This window comes from Ochotona princeps, chromosome 24 (genome assembly GCF_030435755.1).
Source record: "Ochotona princeps isolate mOchPri1 chromosome 24, mOchPri1.hap1, whole genome shotgun sequence".
NCBI classification, from domain to species: domain Eukaryota; kingdom Metazoa; phylum Chordata; class Mammalia; order Lagomorpha; family Ochotonidae; genus Ochotona; species Ochotona princeps.
Genome location: NC_080855.1, coordinates 15,226,142 through 15,244,638, shown reverse-complemented (window position 1 = coordinate 15,244,638; position 18,497 = coordinate 15,226,142). Strand labels below are relative to the sequence as shown.

The window sequence follows — 18,497 nt, the reverse complement described above, 5'->3', positions numbered from 1 at the left end:
GGGACAGAGCTAAAGCACAAGTTCACCTTGAAGAAGTGCAAGGAGTAAAACTCACACTGGGTCATTTGTTTTCCGCCATTCTGTCTCTCTTTGGCCATGATTATCTTCATGCCGCCTTCCTTTCCTGAGTACTCCGTTCTGGATTTATTCCTAATCATTGAAACAGTCCTGACGGTTGGGAATGGCACTGCTGAGATTTACAAGATACGTAAGCTAACAGCAGGTGCAGCAGCCAGAGATGCTGGTGCTGCAGCGAGCTGCCTTCCACACAGTGGGCACTGGGTGGTTTCTCGTGGATGTTGTGAGCGACACATCCAGGTTGGCCAGCACCGTGACCATTCTCATACAGGAGCCTGGCTGTTCTGAACCGGTGACTTGAAGTAGATTAAGTAACAGAGGGTTCACCTCTCAGAGAGGAAGCTAGCCTGCAGCATAACAAAAATGCATAGGTGACCCCGGGGGGCCTGACCACAGCAGCAAGGTCCAGCTGTTTGGTGTTCTGTCCTCCTGAGATGGTCGGCATCGACTCCAGGAGGGAACGAGGCCATCCCTGGCTTTGCGTGTATCTAGGGCTGACACTGGGCTCCGTTGCTAAGGCCAGGCACATCATTGTTGATGTCATTTGTCATGGCCACAGCTGTACAGTGAACAGAATCAGAGCACATCATGGGGTGGTAGGGACAGAGGAGCTTGGACACAGCTTTGGGGCAGCACAGCAGGAGTGAGCCTGGGGACTGGAGGGGAAGTGGGCGGGGCCAGGCACAGGCAGTGCTGTGAGGGAGGGGGAGGTTGCTCCACTCTCTGGACTTGGGGGAAGGGCAACGGTGAGGAGGGGACCCCAAGTGATGCCACCATGCAGACAGGGGTGCAAGCCCTCGCTCCAGGTGCTGCTGGCCATGGCCTTCATCTTGGCAGGACGTGGATGACACAGAGGTCATAATGTAGGGGGCTGCCAGCTCTCCACTGCCATCCAAGGGGAGAGCTGAAGGGAGGGGATCAGGACAGGAGAGCTCTAGGTTGGGGCTGGGCTTAAGAGGGAGGGACCTGGAATGCTGTGAGGTCACAGCAGGTTCTGCATGGAAAGGGCAGTGGGGAGAACAGAGCTGAAGGCAGCTGCTTAGGCTCCCCACCCCCGTGGCAGTGGCAGCAGGGACCAAGAGCCCCTGGGGCGGTCAGTTCCACCATCTATGACAGTGGTGGAGCCTGGGAACCCGCAGTCCCAACAGGGAGGCATCAGTGTCCATGGCCTCAGCACCCGCTGGCCTAGAGCCACCACCGCCCATCTGGGGAAGTGGCTGGGGAAGCTGGTGTGTGGGAGGTGGGTCAGAAAATGGGCTTCAGAGAGGTTCAGGGTGGGAGGCTTCTTAGAGTGCACCCAGAGGTGTGGATGGGGCCGTGGGAGGTGGGACGGGGCTGGCAGGTGGGAAAGGACCCGTCAGCCTGCAGAGATGTGCTGTCCAAACTAGAGCTGCTGGCCACGTGGGCTGTGGGGCGCCGAGACGCCACTGGGCTATGTGGAGGTGAGGAATTGGTGAAATATAGACAGACTTAGTTCCCCCTGAGAGTAGAATAGCGCAGGACCTTTAAAATACTGATTGCATACTGATGTGTTAGCTCAATTGCACTCAGATACACCAAGGCAAGGAATTTCTTCTCATTTCTTTTCACATTTAAAAAATTACTGGAGGGGGAGCAGTGAGTTACGCTACTGTTCACAATGACAGATCCCTACTTGGCGGCTCCACTGCTAATCCAGCTCCCGGCCAAGCACCTGGGAAGGCCCAGATGATGGTTCAAGTGCGTGGGCCCCTGCCACTCACATGGGAGACCCAGAGGAAGCCCCTGGCCTAGAGCTGGCCATCGTAGCCATTTGGGGAGTGAACCAACAGATGAAAGATCTTTCTCTCCCTCTCTGTAAATCTTGAAAGAAATGAAGACAGAAACAGATGTGTGCAGAACTGGGTGGTCTGAGCAGTCAAGGCTCCGAGAGGCTGTTTTCTCTCGCACACAGGGACTGAGAAACGTGCTGTTGGGCTGCCCAGCTGCCCCAAGGGTGGAACAGCCTGGAGGCCGCTTGCCTGGTCCAGTGTTCACAACATTTGCACGCGCCCCCTCCTCCGTGTTGCCATGCTCAGGGATCTTACCCCCGTCTCCTCGGGGCTGCAGGAGGCCAGTGGTGTGGGTAAGCCTGCCAGGGTAGGGATGCATGCGGCAAAGATGGCCTTGCCTCCTGTCCCTCAGCCCTGGGACTGAGAGCTGCCTGGTGCTGTGTCTGAGAACACAGTGGTCACAGGTAGTGGCACAGTGCTGGTGGAGGCAGCCTACCATGCTCCATCTCCACACAGCCGTCAAACTGGGGCCCGGAGGCCATGAATGAGATCATGCCCAGTGAGCCCTCAGCCCCCACACTCTTGCTCCAGCCCCTGCTTCCTCAGCAATGCTCCTGGCTAATAATCTGGACGGTTCACATTACACATCCACCTCCCCTTGCATGCCAGCTCACGCTGGCAGGGACTGTTGGCTACCACGGGTGTAGAACAAGCAGGAGCCTGTTGGGAAGTGAGGGATCTGTTCTGTGAGCGATCCCAACTCTGCCCCAGTGCTTCATGCCCCGACAGGGCTCACCCAACACCGGCCTGAGCCCCATGCTGGTCAGCATGGGCCCTGAGTGGGGCGCTGCTGGACCACCCACCGTCCATCATGAATACCACCCCCCATGTGTGCGGCTTTTGAAAAGAAACTCAGACAACCTCAGAGGCCGTGAATCGATGATCTGATTTATAAAACATCACCATGTTTATTTTGTCTTTGTAAAGTTTATCTCAACTGCATTTGTAACAAAATTGCCACAGCTTATTCCAAAAGAAAAATTTAATACAAGAGGCTTTAGAAAATTAAACACATTTGTTTAAAAATTCTGTCCTGTAAACGTTAACGCAAAAGGGAAGTTAGGATCAGTCTACAGTGCCAGCCGTTAGCTGCGGAGTCTGGGGCTCATGGCCAAGGCTGCCCCACCCTTCCCAGGTGGCACCCAAGGACCGGGCAGGGACACTCTGGCCAGGCTGGGTGACTCCTGCAGGCAGTGAGTGTCAGAGAGACGGGGATGGGGTGCTGAAAAAGTCAGTGCCTCCCCTCGTTTCTGGAAACCCACAGGCCCTGGCTCCGCCATTCTTGCTTTGTGGTCCAGGCTACAGGTGCACCAACTGCCACAGTGCTTCCATCCCCGTGTTCTGTACAAGCGCACCCCGTCTGGCCCACTTGAAGGTGAAAGCAGCTGAGTGGTAGTGGTCAGGGGCAAGGGAGCCTGGCTGAGGGTGGCCACCTGGCGGGGAGGGGTCGGCAAGGGGGAGACAGCTGTGCACCAGTGGGAGCCGACCCCCAGCCCTCGCAACAGCAGGGCCTCCCGAATGTGCACGGACACCCACCTGACCAGGTCCAACCACCTGTTAGAGAAAGCAGACTTGGGGGGCTTCTCAGAGAACTCCACATGTAAGGAAGCCCTCTGTACTGTTTCTAGGATGGAGAGACGACAGGAGGGGACTCCACAACTCGGCACCTCCAAGATCAGGCCGAGGACAGGAGGGGGGCTCCTGGTGAAGAGGAGGCACCCCGGAGATGAACAGGCCGGGTGGCCATGTCCTAGGATATATGGAAGGAAGCAGGGCCTACAGTCTGGCCAGGGCGCCGAGCCCACCCTGTGCTGATCCAGCAGCTTGGGTTTGTTTGAGAAACATTAAGTTTGGGTGATCTCGAGCCATGAACCAGGACGTGTTGGCACAGAGATGTTGTGATGGCTGTGCAAATGAGCACGGAGGCCAGGGTGGACAGTGACAATTAAACCCAGCAGAGGTCACGTGCCATTACACCACAAACACCCATGACCAAGACCTTGGTCACGCATGGGCACTGGCCTCCAAGCTGGGGAGAAGGGACTGCGAGCATGGTAGGCGAGTGAAACATTGGGGAGAAATCTGATGGCTGCTGCCACTCGGGCCACAACCACCAAGCCCGTGGGACTGACCAAGGTCCTGCGGCCAGCTGGGCCACGTGTCCTGGGAATTGGTTCCCTGCCTGGGGCTGAAGCCTGTCCCAGGGTGCCAGAGCACGGGGCGTGCAGACCACTGCCTGGCCTCCTGAGTGGCTCCAGTTAGTGTACCAGGAGTTTTGGGAACAGGGTGTGCCACCGCGTCTCTGGGCTCTCGGGGGCAGGGTGATGCTTGATGGGAGGTGACTTCAGGCTGAGGTGTGGTTGCAGAGCCCCGACTTCTGTGCCATAGGGGGAGGGGCACACGCCGCCCTGAGGAGGCGTGTCCAGTCCGCATGTGGAGAGGCGGGGCAGGTCTTCTGTGAAGGCAAAAGGTCGCTCCAGTTTAGAGTCCTTGCTTTGGCGCTCTGGCCCTTGTGTTTTCTTGCTGTGTGTTGAATGGTGCTGTGCAGTGCGCCGAGGTTTGGGGGGCAGTGGCTGGGAAGGGGAGCAGAACTTGCACCTGGGCATGCTTCCGGGCCTTGGACTCCCTGCCTTACACAGGCAGCTACATATGCGCTCTGGAACTGCTGGCTGGGCGGCCCCAGAGTCTTCCATCCTGGTGCACCATGAACCTCCAAGGGTCCCTAACTATTCTGTCTGGGAGCCGCCAGCTAGGGCAGCATGGGCATGTGAGCACACAGCAGCGTGGGCAGAGCTGCCTTCTGGGCCCTGTGCTCCCAGGTCCTCACGGGGTCTCTGCCACTGCACGTCTCACAGCCACGGGGAACAGCAGGTGCAGTCCAGCTCACCGGGCCTCAGGCGCCCCAAACCAGCCCAGGCCCCGTTTCTGGGTGGGGTGTGCGCCCAGCTGAGAAGTGCTCCGAGCTCACAGGATGAGCGCCGAGGTGGAGCCAGTGAGCCAAAGCCGATTCCCCCAGGAGCCTCACAGCTGTGTTCCCTGGGGTGGGCTAGCCAGGGGACAGGGAGCAGCTCTATGGCCTTCTCTCTCTCTACCCCCCCACCTGTGTGTGAGTCCACCTGCTGCAGGGATCCAGGGAGGGAAGGGAAGGGGCAGCTTCATGGTCCTAGAAGTTAAATTGCTCACTGCAGAATGTTCGGAGGCAGCTGAGCCTGGCTCCCTGAGGAGGGCTGCAGGACCTCCGCTCTAGTCCTCCGCCTGTCCGTGCTGAGGCCCTGCCATGCAAAGGAGCAGCCTCCTGGGATACAGTGCTCTGCTCCCAAGCACAACATGCTGGGGGGCAGCAGGAATGTCAGGAACAGTGTCCGCAGGGGACCAACCTAATGCATCCAGAGCAGGAGCCGACCGCTGCACAGACCCCCGGCTCCCAGAGCCAGGTCTCACATAAGCCCAAGGCCCAACCGGTGGCTGTGTGCACCGGGCTGCTGCTGGCCAGGCCCGATGTCTGACAGGTGGCAGGGCGGACAGCACCGCCCAGGAGAGGCCAGGCTGCAGGTGTCCCACGGTTGGGGTGGAGTTCCAGGCAGGCAGGAAGCAGCCCGCTCCGCTCCTGTCCACAGGCTCAGCAGGCAGTGATGGAGGTGGGCACCGGGGCTGGCAGTCTTATTCCCACAGGGGAAGCATTAGGTGGCGGTTTCTGAAGCAGCCTCTGCCCCTGAGCTGCGGGGAGAGGGACAGGGAAGCCCCTGGGGCAGACCTAGGTGAGCAGCGACCGCCAGTCCCCTGGTGCCTGTCCGGCGAGAAGTGGCCTGGCTCCCGAACTGAGCAGTTTACTTGGAGTGTCACATGGCCCGTGGGGAGGGAGTGCCCTGTGGACTTGGCAGCAGCCACACATCGCTCAGAAGGTGAGGGGGTTGGCTGCCAGGGCGGAGGCGGCTGGAGCAGAATGCAGGGCCCCTGTCTGGGGTCCTGTTGAGGTCAGAGGTCACCACTCTGGGGTTCCACATTGCGCGTCTCCCTGGGATGGCCTCGGGAAAGCTTGGAGAAGCGTGAAGGCACCCTGGTCCGGTTGTTCTTGCTGATGGGCTCCGCAGGAGGGGTGATGTCTCTGTAAGACAAGAAGGGAGAACTGGATGAATCGGGGGGTATGAGGTACAGCAGGGGCAGGCTTTGAGAACAGCGCTGGAAAAGGTGGGGCTCACTCTGTCAGCTGTGATGGGGAGACCGGGGTGTTGGACATGGCAGCTTCAGTGCTCAACACAGGACACTAATACACAACAGATCCTGACCCCATGTACAGGACACCCTGCACACGCCCTGACCCTAATGCAGGCGTGCACAGCACATGTGATGATCCCAAAACACAAGTTACACAGCGCAGGTGTTGGCCCTAACGCAGGGCCCACAGCACAGGTCCTGAACCTAGCATTAGGGAACAGAGCACAGGGCCTGGCCCTAAAATTAGGTTCAGGACGTATGCTGTGTACCCTCAGACACAGTACACAATACACATCCTCATCCTAATAGGTTGCACAACACAGATCATGACGCTCAGATTCAGGGCACACAGCACAGATCCTGACCTCCTATAGAGGGCACGCATCCTAACCTCACAGGGTGAGTGCAGATGGTGTGTAGCCTCTAATAGAGTACACTGCACATGTCCTGGACTTCAGTACACAGGGTGCACACGACAGGGCCTGACCCTAAGATACAGGGCACACAGCACAGATCCTGACCCTAATGCACAGGGTACATTGCACAAGTGCTCACCCTGATGTAGAGTGGACAGCACCCGTCCTGACCCTAAGGTACAGAGCAACACAGGAGACATTCTGACCCCAATGTCAGGGTAGAATGCACAGAGCCAGATTCTAACACAGAGGGTAAACAGCTTGGTGCCGACCCTAACATACAGAGGACACAGCACAGGGCCTGACCCTAACACAGGGTTCAAGGTACAGGACTTGACCCTAAAATGCAAAATACCCACAAGGGTTGAACCCTAATATACACTGTAGAAAGCTCAGGGCCTGAGCCTAATGCAAAGGGTACATAGAATGGGTTGTGACCCTAAAATGCAGGCTCCATAGGGTAGGCTGAACACTAATACCCAGGGTGCACAGCACAGATCCTGTCCTAATACGCACAGAGCACAGCAGGTTCCCAACTACTACAGGGAAATAGCTTGGGGTTGACCCCAACACCCAGGGCACACAGCACAGGCTGTGACTCTAAAATCCGCACAAAGCCAGACCCTACTAAGAGGGTAGAGCTTGGGTCCTGACCCCAATACATGGGGTACACAGTGCAGGGTTGCCCCTAATACACAGGGTACACAGCACAGGGCCTGACCCCAATACACAGGGTACACAGTGCAGTTCGTGACACCTGGGGTACACAGTGAAGATCCTGAACTTAACACAAAGCGCACACAGCACAGAGCCTGACCCTAATATCCCTGGTACACATCACGTCCTGAAATGCCACAGCAATTGCATGATTCCTGACCCTCATAGTGGTTCATCAGTCTTTCCTGATGCTAGAACACAGTGTAGACACTGTGGATCCTAACCTAATACCCAGGCTACACAGCACGGTTCATGTCCCTAATACACAAGGCTACACAGCGGTGTGCAGTACTGAGGGTTTAAAGTTCAGCTGGGCTCACTGCCAGCATGCTCCCATCGTCACTGATGGAGTGACTTTGCCCTGCAGCACTCCTGACCCCTGGCACGCCCCCACACGTTTTCGCTACCTCACGTGGACAGTCTCAGCTTCTGTTTCTTGGCAGAAACACTGGGTCGGGGCACCAGCACACAGTGACCTGGGAATCACACAGTGAAGATGGGGCGGGAGAACTTTCCCAAATTTCAATAGTCTCGAGGGAGATTTAGTTGTATTTTGCAGAGTTTCGTTTCTTGGCATGCTGGCTGGATAGCTTTCCCTCTGGCTTCTCTGGTGCAGGATCTGGGAAGCACCCTGGGGAGGCAGGCTTACGGCAGCACCGGCCCGCCGTGGGGGCATGCACAGCAATGACGTTACGTCTTCCGGATAACTCTGCCATGGTCTCTTGAGACCCAGCCTTATCTGACAACATTGCCAATCGCTGTGACGTGACGACATTCCGCCCTCCTCCCCTGGATCACAGCTCACTTAGGAGTGCGACCCGTTGGTTAGCAGCACCTGTCCCTGTGCCCACAGCCTTTCTCTTTATGGCACAGCTGACAATTTTTCTACTTAAACGCACCCGACAATCCTTCACTTCCCTCGCAGACTGCCTCCCAGAGTGTCTGCGTGAACACAGCCACACGCAGAAGGGAGCCCGCGAGAGCAGAGGAGCTCCGGCTGACTCAGGCTGCAGCGCCTCCTGCCTTCCCCTTCCTCCTCCCCATCTCTGCTCTCCAGCCTTCCTGCTTCATTATTTCTGACAAGGCAGAACAAAGCAAGCCGAGTTACACGTGTAAGAGTAGCCCCCCACCCTGCCCCAGGCAGCCACGATCAGTACCTGTGACGTCTCCCTGTAGGGTGTCCATGCACACATCTCTGGCACGCGCAGGTCACCCTTGTATGGACCTCATGATGGCTCTCTAAAGGGGAGTGCAGCAGGCATGCTGGCGCACCTGCACCATGCTCTTCTGGCCTCTCCTGGAAGTCACACGGGCTGGCCCCAAGCATCCCCTCCTTTCCTCTGACTAGGTCAGCTCAGGAACGTATGACTCTCTGGAGACCCCCTAACCTCTTGGCTCCGCCCTTGCAGCAGGAAGGAGCTACTGACCATGTGTCAAGGCCAGGGGAGGCTGGACTCCAGTGCAGCTGCCTACAAACACGCGCAGACGGGTAGGTGTGGCCTGACCTGTGTTCTGAACTCACCAGCCATGTGGTCCCATGAAGGCCAAGCCTGCCACCCAGGCCTTCCCCTGTGACAAGGACTTGACCACAAAGCAACACCCTCTCACACAGGTGCAGTCTAACAGCTCTTTGGCTTTACCATGGAGCAGGGCCTGCCTGGAAGCTGCCTCCTTCCTTTTCCATCCTGGGATACAGAGACCAAGAGCCCAGGGGACTGGCCCTGGACCCATGGTGGAGACTCGGGGTCAGACTGGATAAGGGACTGGACACTCATCTGCCCCTGACATGCAGCCATTGCACCATTCTGGGAGGAGAGGCATCGGGACAGTACCTTGGTGCTGGGCATCAGGAAGCTCATGTTATCACCTAAAACAGGCCAGAACAGGTGCCCCCTTGTCCTCCCTCAGTCCCGAGCTTGGCCCTCCCAGGAGTGTTGTCTAGGTCCATGGAAGCTCTGGGCCGCCTGAGCTGTTACGGGAGGGGCTTCTCCCTGATGTCTTGGGCCGCACCAGCTCAGGGCAGTCGTAGCCCCAGGTAAAAAGCTGCTTTCCTGGCCACAATGTCCCTGCAGAGCTCAGCTTAGGGAGTCTCTGGCTTCTTAAACAGGGGTGAAAGCCAGGAATGGCCTGCCAGTTCTGCGAAGGCCTGAGCCGCTAGCCCAGGCCCCAAAAGGCACACACAAGCTGCTGGCACTTGCTGTGAGGCGACTGCCGCTGTTCACTGTGCTGGGGCCTGAATGCTGGGGCGCTTCCTGGGTCAGGTATAAACATGGATTTCTCTCTGCCACACTCTCTATTCGGAACAAGCCTACCAGGTGCAGCCAGGATACCAGGCGACAGCCCTTAGGAGGGCTATGCCCTAGAGACGGCTGCCCCTCAGCTGTGGCCACCCCCATAGAACTTCCTGCCTTCCAACCTCTCTAGATTTCTCCTCCATTCCCCTGGGTAGCTGCCTCTCTGCCAGGCTCTACAGGTGGGCAGGTGGCCCCAGTCCTTGGCACTCCTCTTCCGTACACTCAAGCCGTGGGGGGCCCAGCCCGGGTTTGAACCTGCGTTCCTAATTCCAGGGTTCAATGCCCAGTCGACACCCATCTAAGACCAGCACCTGCCCCCCAGCCTTGCTGGCCGCCTCCATCCTGTAAAAGGCAGCTCTGTTCCCCTCAGCCGACCTTGCCAGTTCCCCATTCCCCATCTCCTCCCTTCTCCACTGGGCCGAGCTGCAGGCCAAGTTCCCGCCAGTGAGGCAGCTGCTCCCCCTGCTGGCTCAGTCCATCTGGTCTCCTTGTGTGAGGGCAAACCATTACTTGGCCTCCTCCAGGACCCTGGCCCTCCACACCACAGGCAGAAGGCCTGTGAGTGGCAACTGGGCGTGTGTGCTGAGGAGCCAGCATCAAACCCAGTGTCCAGTCAGTGGAGCACAGCGTCTGCTCCTCTACAGTTCTGTTGGGGTCAAAGGGCAGGGATGACGGCAGAACCTTCTCCATGTCACCCCGTATACTTCCTCCTCTGACCTCACCAGAACTCAGAATCCAGGCAATGTAGATGAGTCTGAGCTTCCCACGTTCCTATTTTCTAAGTTTCTCCCAGTTTAAAAAAAAAATCTTACCTGAAAGACCGAATGACATGGAGATTTTTCCATCTGCTGCTTCACTCCACAAATGCCCCCAGAAACCTGAACACTGCCCAGGCCTAACCCAGGAGCCAAAAGCTCCAGCCAGATCTCCTCTTCCTACATGGACAGCAGAAGCCCAAGTACTTACCATCACCTGCTGCCGTCCCAGGTGCACTGGCAGGGGGCTGGAGCTGCAGCGTGGCAGTCGGGACTCCACCCGGGCCTTCCGACACGGACCGCCAGCATCCCACACGCCAGCTCCACCTGCTGCTCGTGGCACCTGCCCTGATGTCACCTTTTAGTAGTAATTCTTATCCTGTTATTTTTCATGTGTTTCTGAAAGCAATCCTAATCACTTATATTTAAAATTTTTCTTTAGTAAATGTACTTGCACACTGGGTAGCTGCTGAAATGTCTCTAATTTTCTCATCATGTTTTCCTAGGTTTCCAGTCAAAACAAGTTGTAAATCGCAGCAGCTCTATATGAAGGAACAAAGATTTCTCTCTTGTTCCTGGTAATTATAATCATCAATTGATCAATCGAATAGTTCTGCTCCATTCCTCGTGCTGTGGAGCTGAGCACGGGGTAGGGAGCGGACACAGAGTTCTGAGGCGGAGACCCCGTGGGTGCCTCGTTACTCCCAGCCATCACCACATTGTGAAACACAGGTTCATCAGTTCTCAGTCAGTGGATGTAAAAAAATAAATAAAAGGAGACCCATTGTACAAGCCAAGTCATCTAAGGGCCAGGCCAGGGACTCAACCCGGGCTGCCCCACTCCATCCAATTGTGCACTTTCTACCTGATGGGCTCCCAAAGCACCCCCCCACCCCAGGGCTCCATTTCTTCTCCAAGAAGTGACTCGTGGCTGGAGCCCAGAGGAGGAAGCCAGAGCCTGCAGACGTCTGCAGCCCGGGGTGAGGCCCTCCACTCCCAGAGGGGTACATGCTGTGCGATGAGGGAGCTCCAAGGTGCCCCCACACTCTGATCTCAGCTCCTGCCAGCCCCTCCCCAGCCCTCCTGCTGCTGGCCTTCATTCTGCCCTGACTCTTCCCTCCCCTGCATCTTAGGCTGGCAGATTCAGAAACGTCACTCCGATGCCAGCGAGGGCCGGTGATGGCTCAGTGCACCTGCCAAGGACCCCCTTGCGGCACTCAGGAGGAAGGGATCCCTGACAGTGCCAAGGGGCTGTCCCAGTGCTGCTCACCCTGCAGCGTGGGTGCCTCTCAATGTGTAAGGTGCAGCCCCCTCCACACAGTGCACCCTGAGGGCTCTCCAAGGCCAGAGCTCAGTTGGTTTTCTCTGCCTAAAGCTTAGCACAGTTCCCAGGTGCATGCAGATGGGACAATCATCATATACGTTTGAAACTCCAAGCTGAGGGAATAGCTTGGAAACTCCCTCTGGGGAGCCTCTGTGACCCGGGCAAAAAAAGGCTTCAAAGCCAAAGTGGTTACCAGAGATAAAGAACAAACAATTGTGAACACATGTGCAGCTAACAACTGCTGTCCCAATATAGGCAGCAAACACACAACTGAAGGCATGGCCAAACAACTGGAGACGCCAACAGTCCACTCGGTAATGGACAGAACTGTGAGCAGACGGAGGACCTGCCACACAGCACTGCACCCTGGGCAGACTTCGGGATAGACCCTTAGATCACCAGCTAAGGCTCAGTAGACTTTTTAGACAGACATTATACCAAGTACCTTCTCCAGTCACAACAAAATGGGTCAGAAATCAGTAACCAAAGCAAAACTGGCATGTTCCCAGAATTATGGGCTGTCAGTAGCACACTCGCAGATAATCAGAAGATCATGGCAGTAACAGGGAGAGGAGAATGTTCTGGACCCCTGGTTTGGTGGTTACCCTTGACTTCCCTGTGCTTGGAAGCTCTGGGTCTGGTAAGGGCAGCCCCAAAGCCTGCTCTCCAGGGGACACAGCTCCTCAGTCTACTTCAGACCTGAGGCCCCCTAAACTCCCTGCTGGCAAAGGGCCCCAACAGCTGAGCTGTCTCCTTGCAGGTGAAGTCTTGTTCAATGCTCCTGGTAGGGGAGCCACCAAGACCAGGTGAACCCAGGATCCCAGGCAAAAGTGGCCCCAGGGCAGGGAGGCTGGCAGGTGCCAGCTGGGAAGCAGCCACGGGGCACTGCCATCTGCATGCCCTGTGACAGCAATGCCCTGCTCTGGGCGTACAGGGCCCGCACACTAATAGGCCCACATGTCAGACCAGTCACTCCCTAATGCCGTGGAGCTGCAGGAGGTGAGGAGCGCCGCCTCGCCGTTCCTGCCTGCTCCTTCTAACCACTCTTCTCTCTAAGGGCTGGCGGAGTGCTCAGCCCTGGTGGTACTGAAAAGGGAGTGTCAGTGAGCAGCCCAGGCTGGGGTACCTCAGAGGGGCAGCCCTGGTAGAGGAGGGTGCTCAGAACCAACCTGTTTGCCACAGAGGCCAGGATCTGGGGCACAAAGACCCGGGCTCCACTTGCTGGTTCATCAGCCTCTCTGAGCCTTGTTTCTTCACACTGTAAAATGCGTAACTACCCCTAGAGGGGGTACGATGCAAACTAGCTAAGCCACACTGGCACACAGAGTGCCCTGCACCTGCCCATCATGGTTAACGACAGTGCTGCCCGACTGCTGGGTGCCGGTCCCCTTCATCAGACCTGTCTACGTAGCAGAGCTGTTCTGGGCATGTGCAGCTATCTGCTGAGGAGGGCTCACTCCCTCCTTATGTCTCCCACCAAATACAGCTCCAGACCTTGGAGAAAAAGCATGGCTCAGAAAGGCCAGTGACAGCAGGTGGCCGGCCCTCCCAGCACCTGTGCCTTGGGGGGTCAGTGACCACATTACTCCACAAAGAGTGTGTAAGTGGCATGGCCTCAAGTCCCAGGCAGGCCTGCGTGCTGCAGCCCCCTCCTCACCGAGGGCCCCGTCCCGCTGAGACTCCAGCTTGACCGCACAGCCTGTTGCCTGCTGCCTCAGCAATTTCGCAACCTGCCTTCCCAGAGCAAGCCAGTGAGAGAAACATCCATAGCTGTGTCACGGCACGTTCTTGTGTGCGAAAATGAGAAAGGGAAATACAGAAGTCTGCTCTTCCTTGGCAACCCGGGACCTGTTTCACATCCTGAATATGGGCCAAGCCACCAGACTGTGCGCAAGGGTGGGGGCCTGGGCCAGGGCTGAGCCCCCGTCCACCCTCCTTCCTGGGCCTCAGAGGTGACTGAAGGCAAAGCCTTTAGGGACGTGATGGGTCATCGGAGTGGAGCTTCAACAGGGAGCTCATTCGCCTTTCTCAAAGGGGCCCACCGCATTCTCTAGCACGCACTTTGAGAGTCAACTCCAAGGAGAGGGTAGTGGTTAGGACCTTGGCCAGCACCAACCAGCAGGCCTGTGCAGCAAGAGGCCACAGTAAGGCTGTCCCTGGCTGTGGTCCATGAGACAAGCCAGTGGAGAGATGCCTGTCCTATGGCTGAGAGACCTGCAGCTCAGATGTCACATGTGTGAAGCTCCTGGGGGAGCCCTGCTGTGTGCTTCACTCTGAGACCTGTACTTCGCAGATTCCTGGAAGAAAGGACTCCGGGATTTGAGACAGTACAGCCAGAATTCCAGGAATTCTCCAAATCATAAATTATCCTGCAACTACCCCCAAAGTTCTTCACACTATCTACTCATTGCTACAGGAATCCACAATGATTTGCATAATAAATGAGACAGTATCTACAGAGAGCTGGAGCCACAATCTAGAATGATTCCCACGCTGGGATGCAGACACAGCCTAAGCTTCACCCAGCTTGAATAGCAGCGCCGCCCAGAGTTTCCTCAGCACAGGCTCATCATGTCCCCTAGGGCGTCTGTTCCCCAGTTCCTCCCTGCTGGCAGAAACAGTACTACCCTGCACCCCGGGCTGTGCTTACCCTGGGGTGGGGGTTAGGAGGAGGCACAGGCACTCTACCCCCCACCCCGGGCTGTGCTTACCCTGGGGTGGGGGTTAGGAGGAGGCACAGGCACTCTACCCCCCACCCCGGGCTGTGCTTACACTGGGGTGGGGGTTAGGAGGAGGCACAGGCACTCTACCCCCCACCCCGGGCTGTGCTTACACTGGGGTGGGGGTTAGGAGGAGGGCACGGGCCTTGTGATGCACATGCGCTCCCACAACCCTTGGGGCAGCCCAGGTGGCAGGCACCACTGCTGTCCCCATTGCTCAAATGAAGACTGTGGGACAGGAGGTCACACAGCTGGTTCCTGACAGACTGAGATATAAGCCAAGGCCACATGACACATAATAGGATACAAGAAACCAAGGAAACACTGAGCGGGCTCTACCGTCACGGCCTGCACACATGCTTGCCCTTGAAGGCTGGGTTCATGGCTCCTCCCTGCATAGTCCTGCAGCCTGTACACAGGAGGTACTTCATAAATGCTGACTTAAAGATACTCATTGCCTTATACGAAACATGAGCAGCTTGGGGGCTGGCCCTCTGCACCTGCGCAGCTGGGCAGGAGGCTGGATGAGCACCAGCAGCTCTCTCTGCTCACCCAACAGCCAGTCTTCAGCTGCCTCTGCGTCCAGTCACACCCCCACTGCCCTCTCCCGTTCCATTCTCTAACTCACATCCATAAACCAGGCTGCATCACAGCCCTGCCTAGTCTTCTGGCGGCTTCCCAACCTACCTAGAGTCAATGCTGATGTCACTGACATGGTCTCCAAGGCCCTGCAGGAGCTGGGAGCCATGCTGGCCTCACTGGGCGCACCACACTTTCCTGCCCCAGGGCCTTTGCACTGACCACTCCATCTACTCCAGCACACTCCCGTCTGACACTCACACTCACGTCTTTCCTCAGAAAGGCTGTCCATGGCCATCTGATGAGGGCTCGCCCCCTCCAAGCCTGTCACTCTGCACCCCTGCTCTCCCAGGGTGTCTACCAGCTGGTAGTCATCATTAGCCTGTGTGCTCCTTCTTCATCCACTCTATCCCACAAAGGAGTCCCTACCCCCTTTTCTAGAAAAATAAAACCTCTATGCATCCCTGAGGCTTGGCAAGTACTCAGTAGGTGTTTCTAACTGGGAATGCACCTGAGGGACACCTGCTGTGCCCACCTGGTGGAGTCTTTATTCTTGGAGTCACTCCAGAGCCACCCCTCTGCCCCCCGCAGGGCTCCTCTCCATCCCCCCCACCCCTACAGAAAACAGTTGCAGACTCCATGCTGTGGTTTGGGGCTGCCTTGGGGACAGAGAGGCCACCTGCATGTCACAGAGGAGAAGCCATCACCTTGGTCACCTTCAGCCAAGTGAAGCTGCGTTCCCCAGGGGAGAGGCCTGGCCCGGGTGGGCAGTGTGGGCCATGTGGGCCCCCTTCTCTGCCTCAGACACACTCCTGTTTGCCCTGCAAGGACCCTGCCTTGCTTCTCCTAGCCTGTGGAGTGATCCACGCTACAGCAGTTAGCGCAGCATTTACCGCACACCAAACAGATCCCAGGTCCCAGAGCTGCACAGAGCATGCTCGCCCTGCCCACAGCCTTCTAACTGGGAGTGCCCCTGGGCAGGTCACCGGCCTGTCCTGAGACTCTAATCTATCTATAGAGATGGGTGGACGGACGGATGGACGGACAACGACAGGATAACGACTGTAGGGTTTCTGTAGGGATTCTCCTCTCCCTCCTCCTGTCAGGCACTTATGGACGCTGTGGCGAATGCTCTTCCACACACGATCTCGTTTCACACCTCAGCCTCAGCGAGTCAGCACCTCACTGTCCACCCTCCCCCACCCCCAATGGCAACAGGACCTGGCCCAAGGTCACTCTCCTCCCTGGCAGCCCTGCCGGGGCTAACACCTCCAGGCCTTCCAGGATGCCCAGCAGGGAGCAGCAGACAGCAATAGGGGGACAGGAGCACAGGCCCATCACCAGACTGCAAGGATTTGGGGAGGGGTGACAACCAACTCTCGACTGTGTGAAAACAACTTTGGCATCCAGATTTTTTGTCTGATGTTTTCTAGCTTTTGGGTTTTTCAGGAGCAGGATACCAACTATTTCAACTAAAAAAACAGCCAAATATGATTTTCATAAACAAGCTTCAGGCTGGCACTTTGCCACCTACACCACACACACGGACTGTGGCTCAGGTCCCCTGCGTCCTAGGCAGGTAACCCCAGAACCAGCCAGGTCAGCTCTGTAGGCCTCAGTTTCCTCATCAATATCACAGGAAAGTGGGATCCTCATCAATAAATCCACCAATTCTCAATCACTAAAATGAGTTTAGGATCCGACTCAGCATTTCAAAGAACTAAGGAAAATATGTTGAGATTAGCTGTTTGGGGCTTTGTATTTTCAGCCAAGAGGTTGAAACAAAAGGTCTGGGGTAGACCTTACAACTGGCAAGCCATCCCGCTGTTTTCTGCAAGTGCACACTCAGGAATTCTCCTGGGTGGGCTCATGTGCAGGGACAAAGTTGAGAGGAAGCTGTCTCCTGTGCCCTCGGTGAAGTGGCCCGCAAATTCCACCACACTCCCGTCTCTCAGAGGAGCAAAGCACAGTGGGCCGATGGATGGGGAATGGCAAGGAAAGTCAGAGGGGAAAAAGCCAGCTCATTTCAACTGGGCACTAGAGCACGGTGCTGTCAAAATGCCCCTATGCTGTGTCACCGCACAAAAGTTGAACCCAGTGTCCTCTGTGCTAAGTGGGCACAGCTTCCTCTCCCAGCAACCATGTGGTGGGCACTGCACGACACACCCATGCCTCATGTTAACTAACACATGAGTCCCAGCACTTGGCCTGCTGGCATGTGGCTGACACCTGGCCAGAGACGGTGGGAATGCTGCCTGTGGCAGGAGGCAGCCGCTGTGCCAGGAGAGTCGGGGCCTTCTCCTGCCCCACACTCTTGGAGCCAGTTTATCAGTTCAAAATTCAATTGTGGAATTTAGCCAACGTTGGTGAGAGGTAAATGTCTTTTCAAGTTTTCTAAGAGTTGCAAAGGTGAGGAATTTAGGTGCCCTTGTAAGTCTGTTTGCATTTAAGCCACACGAATATGGGGACCACTGAAGTCAACACGGGATGGGGGCTGCGGGAATGAACGCTTGGGTTCACGCACGTGAACAGCTTAGCACTGGAACCTCTGTTAGCCACGCAGAAACAGCACCTTCCCTTTCATCAATGTGTCCAGCAGCACAGAAATGAGAGCCCTGAATTCACTTGTGAACCTCTGGCCTCACTTGCAGATTTTGGGGGAGCCCAAAGCACGGCTGAGCCTCCCTTCCAGCACCTTCAGGGCTCCAGGAGGTCTGGGGTCCACAGAGGCCACCTGGCCCAGGCTCCCAGCCTTCCAAGGAGACAGGAAGAAAGAAGCCAGCGGCAGAGGCCACGTGATGAGGTACTTACACAAAGAAAGGCATCAGCTGAATCAGAGTCTCTTTCTTGGGGTTGGCAGCAAACTCGGGGACCGCCTGGATGACTTTGTTCATGACACTGCGCAGGTAATTCTGGAGCTGCTTTCTTCGCTCCTCCACAAACTTGGCATCCTGAGCAAACACACAAGGCACAGGCGTCAGAGGATGACTGCTCTGGCCGTTCAGAGCCCACCCTGGAGAAAATGCAAACCATTCACCTTCATCCTGGGGACACCCACCTTGAGGAACCCTCAGGGACCACCCGAGGGGCTCTGTGGCAGGAAGGGTGAGGCGGGGTGGGGGGGAGGAGCTAAGCAGCCTTGCATACTCTTCTCCAAACACTGAAGCAACAAGGAGACACAAGACACGGCCATGGCACGTAAGGTCTGCACCCCTGCTCCTGGCTCTCACACCCCAAGTGTACACCACCCCCCAGGGCTCAGGGGTAAGTGGCTGGAGGGACAATGACACCTTAAGATATGACAAGGAACAAGGCACGTTCTCAGGACTGCCTGGGATCTCTGTCCCCCAAAGCCTTAACTGTTTTCCATGTGTGCACCAGCACTTTCGCCTTTCTGCTATGGACTCTGAAAGGCAACCACACTCAGCAAGGCGCCTCACGCCCAGTGCTTCAACATGGGTGTCCGGAGGGTGAAGGGCACTTCTCTGTCTAATCACACCCACTGCACCTCTAGCAAAGGCGATGCTAATCATTGGTGTTGTCTAATCTCTGGTCTGGCTTGAACGTGCCTGCTGCTCCTGGGACTCT

General features: G+C 56.6%; 1 protein-coding gene across 2 annotated transcripts in view; it reads right to left on the bottom strand.

Moving 5' to 3' along the window:
- Window positions 1-5,700: 5,700 nt before the first annotated feature.
- Window positions 5,701-18,497, bottom strand: part of SNX29 (sorting nexin 29) — a 294,688-nt gene continuing 281,891 nt past the window's right edge. For both annotated transcript variants that reach the window (XM_058680249.1, XM_058680250.1), the window contains 2 exons: window positions 17,721-17,860; window positions 5,701-5,994 (listed from right to left, as the gene is read on the bottom strand). In XM_058680249.1, the coding sequence (XP_058536232.1) occupies window positions 5,865-5,994; window positions 17,721-17,860 (270 nt within the window). In that variant the 3' untranslated portion in view covers window positions 5,701-5,864. The remainder of the gene's footprint in view (window positions 5,995-17,720; window positions 17,861-18,497) is intronic.